The sequence below is a fragment of the Solenopsis invicta genome, chromosome 1 (assembly GCF_016802725.1).
Source record: "Solenopsis invicta isolate M01_SB chromosome 1, UNIL_Sinv_3.0, whole genome shotgun sequence".
NCBI classification, from domain to species: Eukaryota; Metazoa; Arthropoda; class Insecta; order Hymenoptera; family Formicidae; genus Solenopsis; species Solenopsis invicta.
This window is the reverse complement of record NC_052664.1, coordinates 18,579,202-18,603,014: the sequence shown is the minus strand read 5'-3', so window position 1 is coordinate 18,603,014 and position 23,813 is coordinate 18,579,202. Positions and strand designations below refer to the sequence as shown.

General features: G+C 34.6%; 2 protein-coding genes across 9 annotated transcripts in view; one reads left to right on the top strand and one right to left on the bottom strand.

Moving 5' to 3' along the window:
* LOC105201174 (sec1 family domain-containing protein 2) overlaps positions 1-23,338 on the bottom strand; it is a 41,304-nt gene extending 17,966 nt beyond the window's left edge. Inside the window, exons 1-3 of one of the 2 annotated variants that reach the window (XM_039449388.1) lie at positions 22,494-23,338; positions 22,122-22,413; positions 21,976-22,026 (exon numbers count right to left, since the gene is read on the bottom strand). The gene's annotated coding sequence lies outside the window, so the exon portion shown is untranslated. Of the gene's footprint in view, positions 1-21,975; positions 22,027-22,121 lie in introns of both variants that reach the window. The other variant, XM_039449390.1, reaches the window with a different exon arrangement.
* The window catches only part of LOC105201176 (alpha-actinin, sarcomeric), a 41,884-nt gene that overhangs the window by 8,581 nt on the left and 9,490 nt on the right, over positions 1-23,813 (top strand). For 3 of the 7 annotated variants that reach the window (XM_039449350.1, XM_039449344.1, XM_011169097.3), the window contains exons 3-14: positions 13,003-13,237; positions 13,477-13,812; positions 14,045-14,130; positions 14,953-15,298; positions 15,374-15,650; positions 15,728-15,899; positions 15,980-16,216; positions 16,304-16,388; positions 16,559-16,662; positions 16,830-17,069; positions 17,567-17,863; positions 17,948-20,584. In XM_039449350.1, the coding sequence (XP_039305284.1) occupies positions 13,003-13,237; positions 13,477-13,812; positions 14,045-14,130; positions 14,953-15,298; positions 15,374-15,650; positions 15,728-15,899; positions 15,980-16,216; positions 16,304-16,388; positions 16,559-16,662; positions 16,830-17,069; positions 17,567-17,863; positions 17,948-18,106 (2,574 nt within the window). In that variant the 3' untranslated portion in view covers positions 18,107-20,584. Of the gene's footprint in view, positions 1-13,002; positions 13,238-13,476; positions 13,813-14,044; positions 14,135-14,608; positions 14,695-14,952; positions 15,299-15,373; positions 15,651-15,727; positions 15,900-15,979; positions 16,217-16,303; positions 16,389-16,558; positions 16,663-16,829; positions 17,070-17,566; positions 17,864-17,947; positions 20,585-21,993; positions 21,998-23,813 lie in introns of those variants that run through there. The other 4 variants (XM_039449355.1, XM_039449360.1, XM_011169098.3 and 1 more) reach the window with 4 other exon arrangements.

The following is a 23,813-nucleotide window of genomic DNA, read 5'->3' as shown; positions in this document are numbered from 1 at the left end:
CGAGAAACTCTCCATCATAGTATATTACAAGTTACACTCGTCTGGCTCGTACCGCCTGGAATTGGTAGAATACTACACAGGGCGTGCCAATTAACAGTACCGGTTAAATGTGCTAACACGTAGGAGGAAGCGGACGTTGTACGACACGCGCCGGCCGATTAACTGTACAGGGGAATTTCTCGTAAAATCACCGGTCGTCACGTCGCCGCGACGGCGAGCGCGCCGACCGCGCATGAAACATTCCTGCGATAGGAATTTTTTTTTCCTGCGACGATGTTTAAATGGGTCGCGGCTGCTCGCGGAAACAGCTGCTCGGCGAGCTTTCTTTAGGCTGCGCGATCTCGATCTATTCGGACGCAAATATTTGCGACGCGACGTGTCCTGCTCCCTTTGTATCCTTTGATTTTGACATCATCCTGCATATGACATAGACAAAATTGTTCAGAATCTTTGCACTTTTTTTCTAATTAATTAATTAACACTGTCATTCTAAAATTAAGACAGATAAAATCGTTTGTACGATCTTGGCTGATAATTTTAATAATAATTTTCTTTCAAATATCTTTTCTTTCAATATTAAGGAAATATTCTAGTTTGAAGGATTATTTTAAAAGCTAGGAAGAACAGAAAAAAATTAGTATCAAATCAATAATTAATCATATTCTCATATGAGCAAGAGTATAAAGTCTTGAAAAAATTTGCTAATCTTAATCAGACATAACTTGCCTACATGAAGAATTCAAATTTCTCAAAATTAATGCTTAAATTCGATAAAATATTTTAAATTAAATTATATTTTACATATTACATTTTATATGACTTTAGATTCTTTTATTTGAAATATTCAATTGCTGAGTGATAACTTAATATTTATTTGATACGGAGTATTAAAATATTTTTAACTTTTTTTATAATTATGGCTAAAAGAGAGATACTTATATTTTATAGTAAGACGTGTCTATTATCCTCGTGATTACTTCATGGTATAAATATTTCTTATTATTGCTTATCGGATCAGCTCATAGATAATACATGTCAACCATCGTGCCGTCGTGATTTTGTTTGTATCAATAGGTAGCTCGCTTGAGTGATCAAGCGTACTACTATTTCTTATGTAAACTTCAGTCGTTTAAAATATTTGTCTTGGCTTTGATTGTTGTTGTGAACTTCACCACGTGTTTATTTGATAGCTTAGCCAATTTCGAGATTATAAATCTTTTCGTAGATGATTGTCTCAATTTACGGAAGTCATCTTTCTATACAATACGTCCCATGTTTCAACGCATCGAAGCATCTTAAACTCTCGTTAAAGTCTCCACATACAGTAGAGACTCATCGTGACATGTTAGCGCTTATTATTGTCAATTAAAAATAATTAATATAATGGTTAGAATTATGGGGTCTCTTATTTTTTTAATTTGTCAGCCCGTATTTTTTGTCATTTCACCTTCATCACTCATTAGATGTAAAACAAGGAATGACAAAAAAAGCACGCTAACATTTCTTTACAAATATGAGTTGTAGATTTCTGTTCTTGTCAAGGTGGAATATCAACATCATATATATTAAACTGTCTTTTGTAAATTTGTATATCTCGTATCTAATTCCTTTCTAATTTGACATGAAGTTAAGCGGATATTCTGATTTGAAAAAGCGTTTTTCAAATGATTTGTTTTTAGGAAATTCTAAAAATCAATTTATATTAAACTTTGCATACTATTTTACTACCGACTTAACAATATTTCAATATTTTTAAAATTAAAAAAATGCTACTTTCTCGTGTGTTGTACATTATTAATCACGTTATACGCGCTAATTGTCCGTTTTCATCGAGCATTGAAAACCGTTTAAAACGATATGGATATGTTAACAAACTCGATATTTGGGTTTTACATTTTATTTACATTGAAAAAAAAAACGACGTGATTTTATTACCAACCTAATAATATACATAATAATGATTCTACTTTCAGTTAAAGAGGAACATGTGACGTAAAAAACATTCGTGATATTCCTAATAATTATTATGAAATTCAACTTCGTCAAATTATTAAATATCGACACAACATTTGGACAATGTGTTTCAAATATTATGAATATATATATATTTAAAAAAAAAACGATTTTTTTAATCTTTCAAAATACTTCCTTAACGTTTTTATTTTTGTGGATTTCTTTGCACCCTTCGTCCTTTATATCTTAGAATCATAGTCAGAATAATCTTAATATAATCTTAATGTAATCTCCGCGCGATATTTTCCTTAATAAAATTAATATTAGTTCAAGATAAGATAGCTAATTTTCCACTTCGTCGCAATTATCCCGATCGTACGATCACTCGCGCAGACGGAGTTATCTCACGCGTACTATGTAATTAGAAATTGCCAATTAATTCCGCTATATTGATGTCCGTTGTCGCTTCGAGATTAATTCCGTGCTGTCGTTCTCGCCGCAGCGTGGCGATCATCACCTGGCTTCATCAGGTAAATTCGAACGGTTAGGCCGGGTAACGGGCACTAACGGCTTGCACCGAGATGCATCTTTGGCAATTATAAATTATCTCCCGCGCAAGTGTGTCATCTTTCTCATTACGTTCATCTGATTGATTAACAACGTTAAGTGTAAGTGTCAGCTGAAGGAAAAAATCAAGAATGAAATTCTTTATGCCGGAGTATTAAATCTGCGCTCTAATTAGTAATATCTGAATGTATATACTGTTAACAGTGTTGGTGTTATTTTTATGTTAAAACCCAGAAGATCTCTTGCTTTTCTTCGATCTATCATTTTTATCAACCATTTTTATAAATAATATCTTACTCTGAGAGAAAAGTGTTTTATGACTATAATTGCAACCATAAAAGGATTAGGGTTATGAGCTCCATTTTTACAGTTATCTTTGCTATAATGTCAGTAATAATAACCTTGTGTTTATAGTTGTATTAATTATGAAAAAATTGTATTATACATTATGATTATTAAATATTAATGTCAAGGTTATAAATGGCAAAATATCAAGGTTATAAATGGTGAAAATAAAATATACGTTTCCACGTAATAAGTGCAATTACAATTATTAGGGAATATAATTATTTTTTAAATATTCGCTTACTATTTATAACATGTTCATGAATGTAAACGTTAAGTTTTCAATTATAAATGTTAAATTAATTATTAGCAAAATTACTGTACAAAATGTCAATAAAAGGGGAGAGTATAATGTTATTTTCTCTTCTGTTAAATTCTTCAAACATTAAATTACAAATATGCAAGATTATCATTGTTTCATAAATAAGTAAGAATATAATTTTTTAATAGTGTTAAAAACAATAATGTTAATTTTAATTGGATATTGGATGTTTTTTCTGTATAGACAATTCATATACAATCTTATATGTGAACACAAATTTTATATCATAAATAATCTAATCTTACATTTTGCTATCTCTATTACCCTTTTTTTTATTAACGCATTAGCAATCAATGAAATGGTACTCGCCGATGCGATTTATTGAGCGGAAGGGGGGAATAAAAATTTCATTATAAATTTTGAGAAACAAAAAATTAAAAAGCATATTAAAATATGTTGATATAAAAACGGCGTCGGGAACAGTTACTTAATTGTGGCAATCAGCATGTTAAGTATCGACGGCGAAACTTGTTTCTGCGATGTTGGGTCGCGCGCGCGACGATTTCGGATCTGCTCTGGTCAATAGCATCGCGGATACTTTGCGCGCCTCTCATCAGCGATACTCTCGCTTCTCGCGGCGGTTCGCGCGACGTCTGACGTTACGTATAAATAGACCGTATAAATAGATAACGCGCGTAGTCGTACGTCGTCGATCATAGTCGGGGTCCACATCCTCCGATCGGAGTTCAAATTTCGGAGATATCGTGCCGCTGGCGCTTCGTCCGCGCGCGTAAACGATAAAATGCGATAAATTGCCATCAGGGAACTCGATTTATCCTTTAATCCCTCGCTCTTCCGACAAAATGTCTTTTTGTATATAACGAGCCATTGCATTTTTTTTTTCCAAATACTAAGGAACGGTGGCAAAAGATCAAAATTACTCAACCATTTTTCGCTGTATATTTTCTCCAAATTATTTTTTATTTTTTAATAAAATAAGAAGCGCAATTACGCTTATATCTTTGTATTCTCACAGAATATTTGAAATATGACGCTACGATCGCGACACGCAGTGTTACAAGCGAAACGAAATATTAAATGTTAATTAAATGTCGGTAGATTTGTCGATGATATTTCGCGTTTGAAAAGGTCAATTGCATTTCATCTTTCTCGCTTTCTCGATGCTGCCGATTCGCATGCAGATATGCGGCCTACTCTTCTTCATTTTCGTATCTTGTATTTGAATTCGACGGTTCGAGTGCGTCGAGCCAATTTGGCAGACCGCGTCGTCGCCGTCGAGAAGGCGCCTACGCGACGGCGGCGACGCGACGGGGTTCGATAACGCATAATTCGCCTTATGATCGCGGATAAGTGAAAGCTGAGCCCAGCCGTCGCGACGCGGTTCCGTTCCGCGTTCGATCGATTTCTTTCCGTACACCGCGGTGGAAGATCGTTAACCTTTGGGGGACTCTCGGCCGCGCGCCAAATCTCAATTTGGAACCGGACGGCTGACGCATGCCATATTTTGACTAAGACCATTGTCACGCGATGATATGTATCGAGATGCAACGGAGTACGGAAATGAGAGATTTAATTAAACATTGCTGGTACACGACGAGACGAGAGTAAGTCGAAACACTCGCGGGAAAGGCAGAATTATAATTTTAAACGAACCACTTTTTTTCCCCAAAAAAATTTTTTTTTTTTTATGAAAAATTGCTGTTTTTGCTAAATGACATGCTACGTAATTTTTACTGTCCATATTAATGTGATTCAGGAAATTATGTAATGTCATTTTTGTTAAAATTTTTATTTTTCCTTCTATTTTCGGATCAAAGTGTGGCGAGCTACAAACGAAATAAGTGTGGCGAGTAGAGTTAAAAATCATATATCATAAAACGGAGTGACTTTGGTACTGATGAGATCATCATGATACAATTATACTTTTCAATTTTCCATTTTATAGCGTACTCATATTTTATAGCACACTTATACACATGTGTCACGAAAACCGTGATCTAAAATTAGTAAATCACGCTTTTTCATGACAGCAGTAATATTAGTCTGCTATAAGGTTTTTAAATTTTGAAAACCACCCTTTTTACGGATATTTTGATAACATTATATTATTCATAATGTATTCATTACAATTCTTTGAAGGTAATATTATTCTTTAACATTTTTGAGAGCACAAAAGTCCAAAAGACATAAAGATATTCCTTAGACGTCTTTACATCTTTTAGACTTTTGTATCGTCTAGGATATAACATATTGTCTTTAACTTCAATTAAATGTACGCAATCATTTTCTTTATCGAAAGAAGCAAATGTTTTACAAACACGTATGAATTTTTCTAATCTTGGGATAAAGTGCCAAAAAAATCCGCAGAAAAATTGGAAAAAAAAACCGTTTTCTCCCAGTCTTCAAAACTATAGGCAGAATATATTTATATTCTAAAAGAATATAGTAAGTGGCTCTATGTTTGATAAGAAATACAGAGAGAGGGGGTGAGAGAGATTTATAATCGATCCAAAATAAAATTCGTGCGGTTTCTTGATCTTGTATTTATTTAATGTTCCTTATATTTTATCTTTTATATGCTCTATTACACATAGATTTTAATATTGTGCATACGCCTGGAATTTCCGGGAGAAATTTCGAAAGTTTCTGCCGTGCTACCATGAATTACTCATTATTAAACGATGATCATGAATGAAAGGTTGGGAATATTCATATCTAACGATTGAACTTCACGCGCATGATACAGATACTAATCGAATAATAGACTACATATATAATGTAAAATTATACTAATTTACGTTTAAATTTCAATACCGAATAATGATTTGTGCATGCTCGAAAGTGAAATAAAGGTGAAATGTATCAAATTTACGAAAATTATTGTTACGTGTAAAATTCTGTTTAACGACCGAAAATGCAAATATTTTTTTATCCTTTAAAAAAAAACAGAACAGGCTTCGTGGATTTCGAAATATCAGAGGGAAATGATGAAAATAGAAATGTTATGCGGTAGAGGAAGCTACATCGCGTACGAATAAATGCAAAGCAACGCGAACAACAGTGGAATAATAGAGCGTGGAAAGTGCGATTATTTTTCTTGGGCGAGGACGGTACTTCGGTTGCACGCTGCGTGCGCCAAACGCGGATTCATCATGCAGATATTTCGCTGTACACCCACGATTAACTATTTTAGATATTGGCTACATATTGGCCTCATTCGAAAGGTCGTGGCAGTAGTAATTACAGACCGCATTTCTCGCTCACGTGCGACTATTCTGATTCAAGCTCCCCATTGAATTTTCCATCTTCGTGCGTCGCGCCAAGATATTATCAATGATGTTAGATTCACTGAGAGAAAAAATTTTTTAAATGAAAAAAAATATATTTTCTTAAAATCATATATTTTGATGTAAGCATTTGTTTGTTCTATTTAAGTAAAAATATTTATTTTTAAGTAGACATCTTAAATATAATTTTATATTTTTATATTTAAATAATGATTTTATAAATAAATTAATAATATTAAACTTAATTAATTATTTTCTTAGATTAAAAGAATTTGATTATCTTTCATATAAAAATAGTCTAACAGTAAATATTTTCTAGAACTGCAAGAAAAAATTACTTGAACAAAAATTATTTCTTTAATTTATTTACATAAATATTTCAATTAAGAAGTGTTTAACTTGGCTGTAAAATAACCTATTGGGACCTATCAAGTAAATAATTTTTTGTGTGTTAAATAAAATTTTTTAGTCATAAGATATTTTTTCTCTCAGTGTGACAGTGGTAACGATGCATCTTCTGGAAAAAATGATGATTCGTCTCTATTGCACAAAATCTATTAACAAATTAATATTAATATTAATGTGTTGTACGATAATATCATAGCAATAGGAATTTAACGAAACCATCTGTGTTAAATTGCGAGAATTATCGATGTTGCAACTTTATGAATAATAAATGAAGAATAACTTAATCGATATAAACCGAATACTTGTAGATAGTTACAATTTCAAATTATAATTGTCCTGTTGAAGACTTGAATTAATGTATTCTTATGAATTAATTTGAGAGCTCTTTCTGCTCTTTGAGAAATCTTTTTTGCAATTCAAGTATAATTTAAATAAATACATTTGCATACATAACAGAGATGATCAAATTATACCTTTTTAAATATAAATTAACGTTTCCGAGAAGAGCTTCGAGAGACTTGTTGAAGAGACTCTTTGACATTCTCATGAGAAAGATTTCATTTGTAGACTGATCCGTAATTAAACTGTTCCGTTGCCAAGTTTAAACGCAACATGATAGAGGTATACGTTCTCGGCTTGCAGAAAACAAGCAGAACCTAGAACTTAGAACGGCTATTTTTTGCAAATGTAAATGTCGCCATCTTTACCTCGGACGATCTTGCGTCTTATCGAAAGTTGTACTATGCACGCGCATATATTTCGATAAGGCACGAAATGATTATAAGGATGGACACACACAACGGAGACTATTTTTAAAATATTACCAAATTTTCGGAGTATAGAAATAGATTAGCGTACAAAAGCGTGCGCGAAGATCTCGATACTCGAATTACGCGAAAAAGAGTTTAGGCTGTTTTTATATGAGTGTCATATTTACTTACAGTCGACATGCTCATGCCGACCGTAAATGACAGAATTATTAATGTAACTGATATTGGAAAATTTAATAATTAATTATGCGCGTCAATAATATGCATAAGAGAAACATTTTCTTTATTGTCCCTTTTCTTTCTCGATTTTATGACGAATATATTTGGAGCAAAATTTAAGTATGATAATACATTCAGAAGTGTTTAATTTTAAAATATTAAAATGTTTGATGTTTGTCTTCGTTTTTTAAATGTCTAAACATGTTTTAGTTTTAGAACGGTATTTAGATTTAAGACGCCGAAATATTTATAATTATTAAAAATTTTAGTTTTAAATGTTTTAATATTTTAATTCAGAATACTGTTTAAAATTGAAACACTTTTAAGTATTTAAAAAACAGAAACATTTTAATATATTTTAATATTAAACACTTTTTTTTGGAGTGTAAAATGTGTTATATATGAATCAATTTCATTAATTAAATATTATATATATAGTTGTATTAATTAAGAACGTATATTAATAGTGTATTATAGAGTATATTTATTCTGTGAAATTTCACGGTGGCGAGATAATCCTTGACAATCGCGCATCGAAATAACGCGGAACGCAAATAACGACGTTTATATTATCTTTAATGTACTGGCGTGTGTCATGCATTAAGGTTTATAGAGAGATGACGATGACTCACGGAGAAACAAAATTTGTAATGGTGCCACCGACACCGCGACGATGTTATCGTAGCATATATACGCGTGAAGATCAGCGCGCGAGCCTTTGACGATAGTAAGATAGTACTTATCTTGGATAAACTAGGCGATAAAGAGAAACAGATAGAAGAACCGGTAATTTAAGAAGCTAGATACATCTCTCATGAAAGTCTTACATGCACGCACATTAATGTAGAATACTTATTAAGCAATCGGTTTTTCTTCGTACTTTACATATCAGTCGCATTAATCGGAATATCGACAGTTCGAATCGTTCTGAAAATAATGGCTTGTCAGTACAATGATAAAAATTACATTTATGGAAAATTATGAAGGAGTAGGATCGTAAGCTTCTCGAACCATATTTAGTATTGAATTAAAAAGATAATTTATTTTTTATATATAGATACAGATTGCTGATGCAATCCATCTTAAGTTTTGATTCCACACTAAGACTTTGTATTTCGCATATACCTCGAGAATTTATTGCAAAACCTGTTGGCATTCTGGTCGTTTAGTCCCTGAACACTTACAAGGGGGGCTGGTAGCATTAACAGAAGAAGAAGAAGGAACCGTTTAAACTGTCGGTTCCATAAATTGTATAAAAAGCCACACCACAGAAATATGTTGAGAGGTTCACACCACGCTTTGGCAAGAACTATGTATATAGTACTTCCATCTTTCGAGTTTCTTAACATATAATTCAACAAATACCTTCAGCATAAGTACTGGTGACAGATGGATTAAGGTAAAGGAAGGCGCAATAGAATTAGTTAGTTCTTGATTAACGACTAAAGGTTTGGTATAGTATAAGTCAGCCAGTGAGAGAAAAGGCAGTAGAAATTAACGTTTTCCTCACCAGTAACAGACTATCAGATTCTCACCAGGATCTGAAGTACTAGTCCAAGTTCTATCCTTATATGCAAATCATATAAAAAACAACTTCTTGCGAAAAATGAAGAGATATTTGTACTATTAATTTGCTTTCTCTCTTAAAAATCGGTGAAATTGAACTAAATTCTGATTGTAGAATTAATGTTATGTAGTTGTTTGCAAGATTTTTGATAAAAATATTATAAATCCTAATTTAAATATATAATATAACTTTTTAATTTGAAGCTTAAACAATCACCAAGGTGATGAACCTCTAAGCGGCCAATAACCGAACTAAAGTGATTTTCTTTCTCTTTCTCCGTCCCCCTTCTTTTTCTAGCTTTCAAACTGTACATCAACATACATAAAATCAAATGCAAATCGAAATTAGTTTGAATCATGAAATTTTTATTATAATATTATGCAATGAAATCTTTGCAATGGATTTAATTAGTGTATCAAAAATCCGTAAAAGAACTTTATTAAAACAAATTTTAACGGAAGAACTGACTGATTCTATTACTTCTTTTATTCCTATGATCTTGATTTGACTTATGTTGTGCCTTGGTGGATCTAAGGTTCGGGTATCTATTGGACCAAAACAAAGGTTGAGAAGGTTACATTGTTTTTGAGAGATCTCGTGAGCGGACGGATAAACAGACAGATAAATAGATGGAGAAACGAACGGTCAGACCAATATCGTCAAATTATAAAGTAGTTTGCTCCGTTGCATTTTTTAATAAAAATGTGAAACATAGAGATGTAAAGGTAATATATACGTTTTCATATTAACAATTTTGCAGATGATATTTTACACTAGATAATTATATAATATTGATATTTTATCGAAATTCAATACCATTTCTATATTACGAGCACATGTCGGTATACTACACGAATCTGAATGCATTTGCTCTTAGTTTAGTATAATTTGCTTCTTTGTTGCGGACTCTCCTTCATTTTTGTTCGGAATATGTGCAGAATAGGCATAGCACCTATATTTTTATTCTTATATAAATCCCAATTAAAACAAATTTAGTATTACTTTTCAAATTATCCCATAATATTGTTATTACAGCTGTACGACGAAAAATTTTAAATGTAAAGTAAACAAGCCGTCTTCTTTTTCAGTCGTTTCGCAACTGAATGTTCACGGTCAAAGGAATTAAATGTCGGTTTTTTTTCTAAGAATAGCTCTCTCCATTTACAAAAGACGTACACTTTTTTTCGCGCACAACGCGATCTGTCGAGCGTGGTAATCTTTTTCTTTCGCAGCTCGTAGACTGCGTTGTTTAAATCGGGGAGGATGTTATTTGCCGCTAGTTGTAAATCGTCTTCAAAAACGGCCAAACACGCTTGTCGGCGTAGGCCGGAAAACGACTGGTCGTGTTACACGTAACACATAAACGGTCAGAAATAGAAATAATGTATTATCAGCAAATACTATCACATTCCTGCGTCCTCGAGAACGTCCCTTGGTTATAAGCTGCACGCGGCTATATTTCCATCGATACAGCACATCATTCGCGCGTGTGTACGTAAGCGACGTATTAAATTACAAATTCGTGCAAACGTATCGTGCGCGACGATACGCTTTATCAACGGACAGCTTTATCAATCTTTTCGTATAATATAATATACCAGGGTGTTTACTATTAGAAAAAAAAAGAAAATCTAGAATTTTCGAAGAATTTATTTTTTATCCTTAAAATTCATGGATTTTTATTGGCATTCATGAAAATTTTTGGAAAACTTTTAATTTAAATTCTATCTCGTCTACTGACAAAATTGTTTCTTTGATCATTTTTTTTTTTATAATGTAAAAACAATAAATGTCGATTTTTTGTCAATTTTTTCTACATCAATATTTATCAATATTATAATATTAAAAAATATTTTTAAATAGCAAATTGTTTTTGTTGCGTTTGTTTATTATTTATTATTTTGAAAGATAACATTGCCAAAAGATTCATGTGAATAAGAAATCATGTGACTACCCTCCGCTTTTTTTAAGCTGAAGAACCTTTTTATTTAATTAGCGCTTTGTTATACGATATTATTTATTTGTCAAACGAAAGTTCGAGGTGTTTCGTGAATCGTAAACGTTTCTCGTAGATACGTATATATTTTCCCACGTGTCCCTCGTAGGTATGTATATGCTTTCCTACATGTCCCTGTTTTTCTCACCGAACATCGACGGTGACGTGCAGTCGATGACGCAATGAGAATGACGTCCACGGTTTAATTATTAAGTAACGGGCGGATTCGGAAATGCCCTCGGAAATGCTTTAATACTCGGGCGCGGGAGGAGTCAATGTTTTACAAATAGATCTTAGAGCGCGTGCAGAGACGTTAGGAGGGTGGCTCATGTCCAAAATTGGCCCGTCGTGGGCTTCACGCCGCCCGTATTGAATTTCACGCAATATTTTTCCAACCCGAAACTTTCAACCGCCGGCCCCGGGGATTTTTTATCGATCTCAATCGAATGCCGCGCTTTACTCCGCGATTTTCGAACAAATGTCCCGCGAACTCGCGTTAGGTTCTCCCCGATATATCTTTGCTCGCCTCAAACTCGTTTCGATCGTAACGTGGACGTAATTTATGTTACGCGATCTTCATATCGCGACAATTTTCTCTAACGAAAAGATAAATAGGTACAATAGATCCCGCGGAAGCTGACGTTACAGATTGATTTGTCGCGCGACAGATTGTGAAGATTTTAATTTAATACAATGTAAACAATTACTCCTTCCCTATAAGTGCGACAATATTATGTAATATTAAGTATTCCTGAAATACATATTAGTAAAAAGTAATTATATGTTCACTCTTAATAATATTATATGAATATTATATGAGAAGTAAATAATATTGTTTACTTCAATATTTTAAATTATCAGGAATATTATAACTTTTAAACGTAATAATTATAAATGTTATGAATATTTTATGCTTATATAATAATTCATATTTTTTATCACAATATTCGTAGAACATTTTCATAATATTCTAGGGATATTAAAGAATATATCACGAATATTATGTAAAAATGGATATATAACATTTAATACAATATTTTCATAATATTAAAATAATATTAAAAATATTGAATAATATTCTCGGAATATTATTTTAATTTTTAAAAATATTCTAAAAATATTCTGTGCTTATAGGGTTGAAAATTGTGCTGTAAGCTATCCGTCTGTTATCTGATTTATCGTTGTAGTATCTTTAAGAAATAAGACTTGTTGCATGTAAGAGTGGTTTTTAATAGAGGGTGTTTCATTACGCTGTTTCACAGTTCGCTGAAAGATATCGAAAGATTATCCTAAAATCATTGCGGAGGACGATAGAAAGCGTGACTTAAGAACCAGGACAGAAGATATATATAGCGGGAGGGATCGGGGTCGCTACTAAAATATACACTAAGCAGTATAGCTGAGAAACTCAATCCCCCGTTTTAAATGATTATTTCTTCATGATACATTGTTCATATAAAAATTAGACAGATCGTTTTGTTCAAGTTGATTGCCTCGCAAATTCTTTATATTTCCTTATCAATTGTGCATTAATTATCATTTTGCTCAGCACCGATGTATGATTGTTGAATGTAGACTAATTGGTCCTTATTTTCTTATATTTTCAGACATTCACAGCTTGGTGCAACTCGCATCTACGCAAAGCAGGCACTGCCATCGAATCGATCGAAGACGATTTTAGGAATGGGTTGAAACTGATGTTACTGCTTGAGGTGATCTCAGGCGAGACCCTTCCAAGGCCCGACAGAGGCAAAATGAGGTTCCACAAGATCGCCAATGTGAACAAGGCCCTCGATTATATCGCCAGTAAAGGCGTCAAATTGGTTTCAATTGGTGCGGAAGGTACGTTTCTCTCTCTTTCTCTTTCTCTCTCTCTCTAGTATATTAAATTGTGAAAAATATTTTTTATATCGATAATTTATTATAACTAACGTTAAAAAAGATAAAGATATAGTTGTTGCAAAAATTTAGTTAATGTTGAATGAGGGCTATAAGTTTTAAACACAATCCTATTCCTTAGCTCCATGAACTATATTAATAGCACTAATCAAGTTCTTCAATTGTCAATAATTTTTTGACAGAAATCGTTGACGGCAATCTAAAGATGACTTTGGGAATGATATGGACCATTATCTTGAGATTTGCGATCCAAGATATCTCCGTGGAGGAGATGACCGCGAAGGAAGGACTGTTGCTCTGGTGCCAACGCAAGACGGCACCGTACAAGAACGTCAACGTTCAAAACTTCCACCTATCCTTCAAGGACGGTCTCGCGTTCTGCGCACTTATCCATCGTCATCGGCCCGACTTGATCGACTACAATAAACTCAGCAAGGATAATCCGCTGGAGAACTTGAACACTGCCTTTGATGTCGCTGAAAAGTATCTCGACATTCCTCGCATGTTAGATCCCGATGGTAAGTATCAAACGCAAAGTTAAAAGCGTTCAGATACTTGCGATAGACACACATCTTAGGAATGTGGACACACGTTCGTCGCTTTGATTGATAGGATCGAGGAGACGAGATCAGATATTTACTATTCGCCTTTCGCTGTATAGGATGGATAAACAACGATTGGATTTTTTTTGAGTATCAAAATGATACGTGTAAACGCTTAATGTTCATATATTCCCTTGATATCATATAGATTTGATCAACACTCCCAAGCCGGATGAGCGAGCTATCATGACGTATGTGTCCTGTTACTACCACGCGTTCCAAGGTGCCCAGCAGGTCAGCGTAAAAAAAAAAAAAATACGTGTTGCTCCCCCCTCATTCCTACTCTCGTTGTTAAAAGCGACATATTCTATTCTTCGTTAACACGAATTATAATTAAACGAATTGTATGCTAACTGTTAACAACGTCTGAACCTGCTAATCGATTACCTTGCTATTATATTACTTTAATTACTTCACCCGAGGACCGAAACTGCGCACTGTGTGTATGTGTTCCATAACACTCTTCTTAATTACAAATAAGATTATGATTACAACCAAATTTTGTAATATCTTTCCCAGCATAGTTTATGCGAAGGACATCGTATTTTTATTATATGTGTAAAATATGACATTGTGAGAGTTATATAATGAGTTGCTAATGCCGTTCCGCTTCTTGCCGGATTTGTTCACTGTTAAAATTAATTGAATTTTTAACGGCAAGTTTTTACGCTAACAACGCATGGTTTGAGTTTCTTCGAATGTGTTTTTCTAGATATGCGAAATACGGCAATGCCTGACGAGAGGGCCGTGATGACCTATGTTTCCTCATACTACCACTGTTTTAGCGGTGCTCAAAAGGTGTGTTTTGCAATACAAATTAACTTATAACAAACGTGCCAAAAAATATTTGCGTGCGCATTATTGAAATGTGTTAATTCGCGCAGCGAAAGAATTCAGATACTTAATGTATCTCAAGTTTTTCATTTACATTTCTAGATGGCTATATTCACGATTGCATGTGTCTTGTTCAGTGGAAGTAAACTACATATATTTCAAATCTACAAACACAATCTGAAAATTCTTTATAAGGTGACGATGCGCACTTTCTTATTGTAGGCAGAGACAGCGGCTAACAGAATTTGCAAGGTACTGAAGGTGAACCAAGAGAACGAGCGTCTCATGGAAGAATACGAGCGCTTGGCTTCCGATTTGCTCGAATGGATACGACGAACGCTACCGTGGCTTGCGAATCGGCAGACCGACAATTCTCTTGCCGGTTGTCAGAAGAAACTGGAGGAATATAGGACGTACCGGCGTAAGCATAAGCCGCCGCGTGTTGAACAAAAAGCCAAGCTGGAGACGAATTTCAATACTCTTCAGACGAAGCTGAGGCTGAGCAACAGACCGGCATACATGCCTACAGAAGGAAAAATGGTGTCCGATATAAATAAAGCATGGAGGAGTGAGTTTTTTTTTTAATTTCTCCGTACATTCTATATATTTTCGAGCAAGAAATAATATTAAAAATGACTTTTAGATCTGGAATTGGCCGAAAAAACGTTTGAAGATTGGTTGTTGTCCGAGATGATGCGTCTGGAACGATTGGAACATCTGGCGCAAAAATTCAAACACAAGGCGGATGCTCACGAGGATTGGACCGCCGGCAAGGAAGAAATGCTCACGTCCCAACATTTCCGACAGTGCAAACTAAACGACCTCAAGGCCCTGAAGAAGAAGCACGAGGCCTTTGAATCGGACCTCGCGGCCCACCAGGATCGCGTAGAGCAGATCGCGGCTATCGCACAAGAACTCAAGTAATTTCAAGATATTTAATTTATTCTGAATGATTTTATTTCGACCGTGTTGTAACATTTGAATCCTGTTGTTACAGCACCCTTGAGTACCACGATAGCGCATCTGTGAATGCCAGATGCCAACGCATTTGCGATCAATGGGATCGCTTGGGTACGCTCACCCAACGTAGACGTCAAGCTCTTGACGAAGCCGAGAAAATTCTGGAGAAGATAGACGTTTTACATCTGGAGTTTGCTAAACGCGCTGCTGTGAGCACTTGACTCTATTTGAAAAATTGTCAGCTTCTTTTTTTACATGGGCATAATATTTGACGTTACGTGATTTTTAGCCATTCAACAATTGGTTGGATGGAACCAGAGAAGATCTAGTGGACATGTTTATCGTTCACACAATGGAGGAGATCCAAGGTCTGATGGACGCGCACGCTGCGTTCAAAGCTACTCTGGGCGAAGCAGATAAAGAGTACAATTCAATTGTTGGACTGGTGCGTGAAGTCGAATCTATAGTTAAGCAATACCAGATCCCTGGCGGCCTAGAGAATCCTTACACTGCTCTCACTGCAATGGTATGTCGAAGGATACTGATACAATGCTTATAGGTATTTTGATTTATAGTACAAAAATTAATCAGTATTTAATTTTCTGTTCTACAGGACCTTACTAAGAAATGGAGCGATGTTAGACAATTAGTCCCTCAACGCGATGGTACCCTGGCTGCTGAACTTCGCAAACAACAAAGTATCCTTTGTGATATTGATTAATTTTTTTTCTACACACTTTAATATTTATTAATCTATAATATTAAGTAAAAATTTTACATCAAATAGAATTTTTTATTATGACTTAATGAAAATTTCTCTAATAGTTAAATATGCATTTGAAAGATATTTCCTGAATTATGAAAATAGATAATGAGTTGCTTAGACGACAATTCGCCGAAAAAGCCAATGTTGTTGGACCATGGATAGAACGCCAATTGGATGCTGTGACCGCGATTGGTCTTGGTCTTCAGGTAATGAATTAACTTTAAGTAAAGATTATCTGTCAATTACATATTTTATATATATAATTATTATATAATACATAATATGTATAATGTACTTAATTCACTATTTTTATAATTATATTTAATTATAATTATATATTTTACAGTTTTTTTTAATGTTGCGTTTATTTTAGGGAACTCTTGAAGATCAGTTACATCGTCTGAAAGAATATGAACAGGCAGTATACCAATACAAAACTCATCTTGAAGAATTAGAGAAGATCCACCAAGCAGTTCAGGAGGGTATGATTTTCGAGAACCGCTACACTCAGTATACTATGGAGACACTGCGTGTCGGTTGGGAACAGCTTTTGACTTCCATCAATCGCAACGTTAACGAAGTCGAAAATCAAATTCTCACCAGAGATTCAAAGGTACTTCTAATATAAGTAGCTCGATAATGTTAAATACAAATGAAAGCTGAGAGTTGCTAATCGCGATCATCGAATGTGTTTCTATTATCAACACAATTTTAGAAAAAAATGCGAGCAAGTTGAAAATAAAAAAATAAAGATTTTTTAATTTTTAAAGATATTTTTCAATATATGATATTCATTGTATACATACTCGTATATTGTTATATATAGATATTAAATGTAAATTTAACTCATTCTTAATATTTTTAATAGTCATTTTTTTTAATTGATATGTAACATTAAGTTTCTCATTAAAGTCCGTTATAAAATAATTTCTAAAATTTATAACTTTTTATAAATTTTCTCTAAAATTAATCAATGAGAAAATTTAAAAAATTCACACAGTGATATTTAAAAATAAATGTGTTTTTTAATGCAATTCGTAACATTTTTTAGTTTACTTATTTACTTTAAAAATTTCTTTAAAAACAAGCGCAAACGCGTTTTTATTTCAGGGCATTACTCAGGAACAGTTGAACGAATTCCGTAGCAGTTTCAATCACTTCGATAAGAACAGAACAGGTAGATTGGCACCGGACGAGTTTAAATCCTGCCTCGTGTCTTTGGGTTACTCTATCGGAAAGGACAGGCAGGGCGACATCGATTTCCAACGCATCTTGGCCATCGTAGATCCTAATAATTCAGGCTACGTACACTTTGATGCTTTCCTCGATTTCATGACACGCGAGTCCACCGATACCGACACGGCGGAACAGGTCATCGATAGTTTCCGCATTCTCGCTGGTGATAAGGTAAGAATATTCGAATTTTCATTACAATTTGCAGTGACAAAAATTGTCTCATATGGAACTAAGTTGTAAATTCTTGTCTTTCAGCCGTACATCTTGCCAGACGAATTGAGGAGAGAATTACCACCGGATCAGGCGGAATATTGCATTCAACGGATGCCTCCATACAAAGGACCGAGCGCTGTTCCTGGTGCTCTGGACTATCGCTCTTTCTCGACAGCTCTGTACGGCGAATCTGATCTGTAGATGTACGTAATATATACAAAAATCGATATTATCCATTATTGGATAATGTCGAAAAAAAAGATGAAAAAGAAAGCGAATCGAGTATTCGTCAATTGACGGATGAACAATGCCTAAAAATTTCTCCTACTATTTTAGTACTCTAACACATCAACGTATTTTCATGTGGCGATACGAAGTGGCGTTTTACGAAAACGGAACTCAGTGTGAGAGAGTACGAGACGTACAATAATATCATTACGCTAAATACTAATAATTGTACGTGCGCATATATACTCGAGGTTATTGGAATGTCTGGGGCTAGCAAGAAAGCAGGCGATATCATTTTAACGCAAAGGGATCTAAGTGTGTCAAAATAGATGTTAACTAGAGGAATATCTTCCACATGAATGGAAATCACATATCAAATGTACGTACAGAGAATGAAGATTTACGTAACTTATATAAGTCTGTTAACGCGACAATAATGAATATCAAACGAATATTTGGATACCTTTCGTTAAAAGGATAGGAAACGTAGATATAAACACGAAGTTCGAAATTAATGTACTCTTCTACGAACGTCTTGCTACATGCTTACTCTTCTATTCTTTTATGTAGTCTGGAACGAGGCAATTTGAATTTCATTCTTTTTTTTCTTTTTGAAATGGTAAGTGCCAATGATAGATAAGATCTTCCACAATTCCTTTCTCCAAACTGAAAGAAATTGTATTTTAAGCCATACTTGAGACTAGCAATTATGGCAGAAAGGAGAAGCTCACATAATTGGATACGTGCATAGTTAGTGAGTGCATTGATACTAGAGGCTCTCCGTTATCACTAGAATAGTACTGCTAGTACTTCTTTTTCTATGTACATGTCGGAATATTTATTCTAAAGTTCTATATTCTACATTTTGTATATGATTATACAGAGAGATATATACATATATTTTTAGACTTGCGATTTTTGCCATTGTAGCGTGACACGAAGTTAATATAATGTTTTTGAATTGAATTTTTCCGACAGAGCCCTTTGTAGGTTCATTATATTTTATAATCGTATTATGTTCGTAATTTAAACGTGTCCCTTTAAAAACTGTCAAATTTTGCATCACGTACATAATTCTACAGGTGCATACACTCTGTAAAGCCATAGATCAATGTTCGCACAAACATTCAAAATAGGAATCGCTAAGGTACTAATATTCAGAAGAGTAATAATGAAGAGTCTTTGCGAGTCTTAACGATATACAAATCGATTTTCTCGCTAAGTATCCAGAAAACGTACGCTCGAAATCGAAATATATAATGTCTATATTTTTTTAATGAGCGCGACACTACGAATCTTTAAAACGACAAGCCGTCGCCTTATATACTTTGTAAATCGTATATTAAAGATACGCGAAACGAATATGCTGAACGAAGCAAATTATTTATTTATTTGACTTTATTAATTATTTATTATATCGCTCCGATATACATATATCTATTTTACGATAGTGAACGGAATACTTTTCTCAAAGTATTTATTTTTATAAATATCCATAAAGAGCGATAAGGCGCTAATTGTAATATAGAATCCACCATGTAAATCTCTAAATCGCAGCTACCATTTCTCGTATCGCATTTTAAATACAATGTAGCCTTATCCGTCAAAAGTGACGTCAGAGTTATCATTATTGTTTGAATCGTTGTGAAAAGTCAATCTCTCGATAAAAATGCTCGTGTGTGAAATGCAATACTTTTCAGCGAAGGTATACTGTAAGTTTTTTTTTTTCTTTTTCTCTTTTCGTTTCGCTTGTTGCGGCTTTAATGCGCTTTTCCATGTCTATCTTAACGCGTTTTTTGAGAGTTTACTTAATTTCTCATTCCTTTTTATTTTTTTTTCTCGGAGTAGTATACTATATTGGGCACACGGAGAGACGAGTAATATACGAGAACTATACGCCAAACTATACTGCCAAAGCAGAAAAATGACTGCTGGAACAGTATACATGCAAATAAACGACACGCTCTTTTTCACATGTATACGTACACATATGTAAGGAAAACTTACACCAAAAGGGGAAGCGTATATTTTAAAACATATACGTATCTATATATACATATACATATATTCGATGCATCGCGTTATCGGTAAACGAATATTCGAAAATGAAAATTGAATGTTCGGAAAGTTGATGTCTCCGAATATCTTGTTACTGAACAATTGTCAAATATTGTCATACAAACGAATACATTCTCATTTATATATATATATATACATATAGCATACACGTACAATTGTAATTATTATTATTTTACGAAACAATATTTATGAAAATGGCGACAATTCGACAGAAACTTCGCTGGAATACAATCGTCTCGCGCTGCATTACATTTATCAGCTACTACTGTATACTTGTTTTGCCCATCTCATCTTCCTAAACTAGATTAATAACAAATAACATTTGTGAAACGCAAGAATATCGGGGAAAATAAAGAAATCTTTGAAAAAATATATATGTCTATTGTTGCGTCTCCCCTCCTCTTGTGAAGATCTGTGTTTATTCCTTCTCTTAAAATTAACTGAATCAAAAAATAATCAATGATCTATGGAAGAAAAATATCATTTTTGTTAAATTTTAAAAGTTTTATGATTGAGTTTTTCTTCATATTTTCTTAACATTTCGTTCAGGTTTGCACAATGATTCGGCCAATTTTAATATTTTTTAATGAAAATTTATATATTTTTAATATCCTCTAAAGTTTCTCGAGATTAAATTTAAAAGTTTGGTAATTATTTAGTTAGAATAAGAACCACGTCTCAAATCTTAATAAAATGTACTTATTCGACGTTTTCATTCAAAATGAAAAAATCTAAAAAAACCGTGGCGATCTGCCCCGCGAAGCGAGTTATTAATTAGCAAGTTACAGCTGTTAAGATATCTGTTATACTGACTAAGGCCGTAGTCCGATTCACGTTCAAAGCGTGGCATCTATCTTTATTGTTCATTAAGCATAAACAAGAATAGAATAGAAGAAAGTCAACAGCAGTGAGCGCGAATCGAAAAGGGATGCTCTTCGAAATTAATTTGTTATTAATGACATGACTTTCCACCTTCTAAGAGGGACTCATTCTTAAAACTTTGCAGGTGACTTCCACATACCATCCAGAAATTATGTGCAAAATTTTAAGAATAAATTTCTCTTAGAAAGTGAAAAGTTATTAATAACAAATTTCGAAGGTGGTACTCTTCATAGTTAATTTGCTCATGACTTTTTTTCTAAGAAAAATTTGTTCTTAAAATTTTGCACACAATTTCTAGTATGTAGAAGTTACCTGCAAAGTTTAAAAAGTAAATCCTTCTTTTATTAATTTAGTTTCTCTTAGTTTCATCGTGTTTTCAAAGTTTATGCAAATGTGAATAGTTAGTCACATAGTTTTGATATCACAATTAAGTAGTTAGTAGCTTTTATTTTAAGTCTGATAACTGATCTTTCGTTATCGGGAAATCTCACGATTCCCGTATAATGTTATCACTTTCTGTTAATGTACAGTGAAATAATCACTTGTTAATTATAAATTTACATAAAAATTAATTATTAATTATATATTTATATAAAGTTAAAAAAAGAAACGCAATTATTACAACGCAGATATTTGTATCAAAGAAAAACTTATTGATTTCTGATTTCTTGCAAAATGTTTTGTAAAAATATAACAAACCTATGATTATTTATGTAACTTGATATTATTTAGTTTGATAAAAATATAATTTAATATGCCAATCCTTTACAAGATAAATAATTTTTTTTATTTTTTAATATATATTGTAATAAAAATATTGTTTAAGCACTGTCTTGCTTAAATCGTTTATTACTTTAATAAAAAATTAATTCATTACTCACAGATTCGATGCGCAACAGCGGAGTTATATCTGCTACGTAGCTACGTTGATTCTGTAACAAATATAGAAGTCGCATTAAAACAGTGCTCGAATGAATCAATATATTATTTTAAACAACTTTATTATGGCCTATTTTTTTTAACTTACCGCAAAGTTGCTCCGCCGGCGCCCGATGCTTCTCCTAAGCCTTTTTTCCTGCGCTCAGACTGTTCGGATTGTCAGTTCCATTGACGTAACACGGTATTCGCGAAAATGCAGGTCGTCGTCGTTTCGAGTTCACTCACTGCACATTCAAATTCACTGATGCTCCGAAGACGCTCCAACGTCTCCCAGGTTTCGTCGTCTTACCTCTCGTCGCACATTCGCGAAACAATACTCGCGAAAATGCGATCAAATCGAGGATCAAACTCATTGTTACGACAATCGCTATTGAACACTCCTGAAATAAAACGACCAATGCGTTACGGCAGCCGATTGAATCGCGCAAACTGTGTCCTCTCGCTGCACACTTAAACTCACCGATGCCTTCAAGATAACCTCAATTGAAGCTGCCCTGCCAATGAATCTGGTGCGTCTAAGGCTTCGTCGTCGTCTCGCGCTTCCCTCGTCGCATGCACGAAGCATGGCACTTGCGAAAACACGATCGAACTCATTGTCATAATACGACACTCGCGATTGAACACTACCGAAACAAAACGACCGACGCGTTATGGCGCTCCTTCGATGAGATTACGAGATTCAAACATCGGCAACTTCACACCGACGCCGTGTGCGGATACAACGCAAGTCAAGTCGGCAGCTGATCGAATCGAGCGAATCGTCCAGAAATAATATATTCGAGGCTGTTTGCAACAACTTGATACAGCTTCAGCAATTAAACGTTTCGATACGTTATTGTCCCCTTTTTCGTTGGTATAATTCGACACGATCCGCGTGTTCAGTTACATACACAGCACATGATTCGACTCACGTATTACTCCGCCCCTCGGCGTTAATCCAAAGTATTCCAAAAACTCTCAGATTCGTTAATATCGACGAAACTTTAATTTATTACTGCGATTCTCCCCTCGTTTTAATCCCAGTACAGAGGATATATTTTATACCACGCGAGACATCGCGACGAAGGACCAACGCTTCGAAACTCCGGACAAAGATTAAGTTGCATTGCGACTGAATACGGGCGCTCGTTCGCCACACTGGCACTGGTACATCACGATTCGCACGATTCGTCTTGGTTCGCAATTGTCACGAACGTCCGATACTTCATTACACTTTCGGCACTCCACGAAGATGCGAGTGGAAATGCGCCGCGACGGCCGCGACGCGTGATGACTACGCGCGTCCTATTTGACCGACTGACTCAGGCCTACTCAGACTGACTGAGCGGACTGGCCGACCGTACTGCGTAGTCTGCGTAGCGGCGTAAGCTGCGCCAGCTGCGCATGCGCCGCGTCGCTACGCAGTATGATCAGCTAGTCCGGTCAGTCGGTCCATCGGTCGGTCACGTAGAACGCGCGTAGTCGCCATGTGTCGAGGCGCATTTCCACTCGCATCTTCGTCCAGTGCCGAAAGTTTAATGAAGTATCGGACGTTCGTGACAATTGTGAACCAAGGCGAATCGTGATGTAATATACCAGTGCCAGTGTGGCGAACGAGCGGTAGAGGGACGGATACCAACATTGTCTGAACTGAACTGGCGAACGAGCACCTGTATTCAATTACGATGCAACTCGAATCTTCGTCCCGAGTTTCGAAGCGTTGGTTCTTCGTCGCGATGTCTCTCGTGGTTTGTGTGTAAGATATTCTCTGTATTGGGATTAAAACGAGGGGAGACTCGCG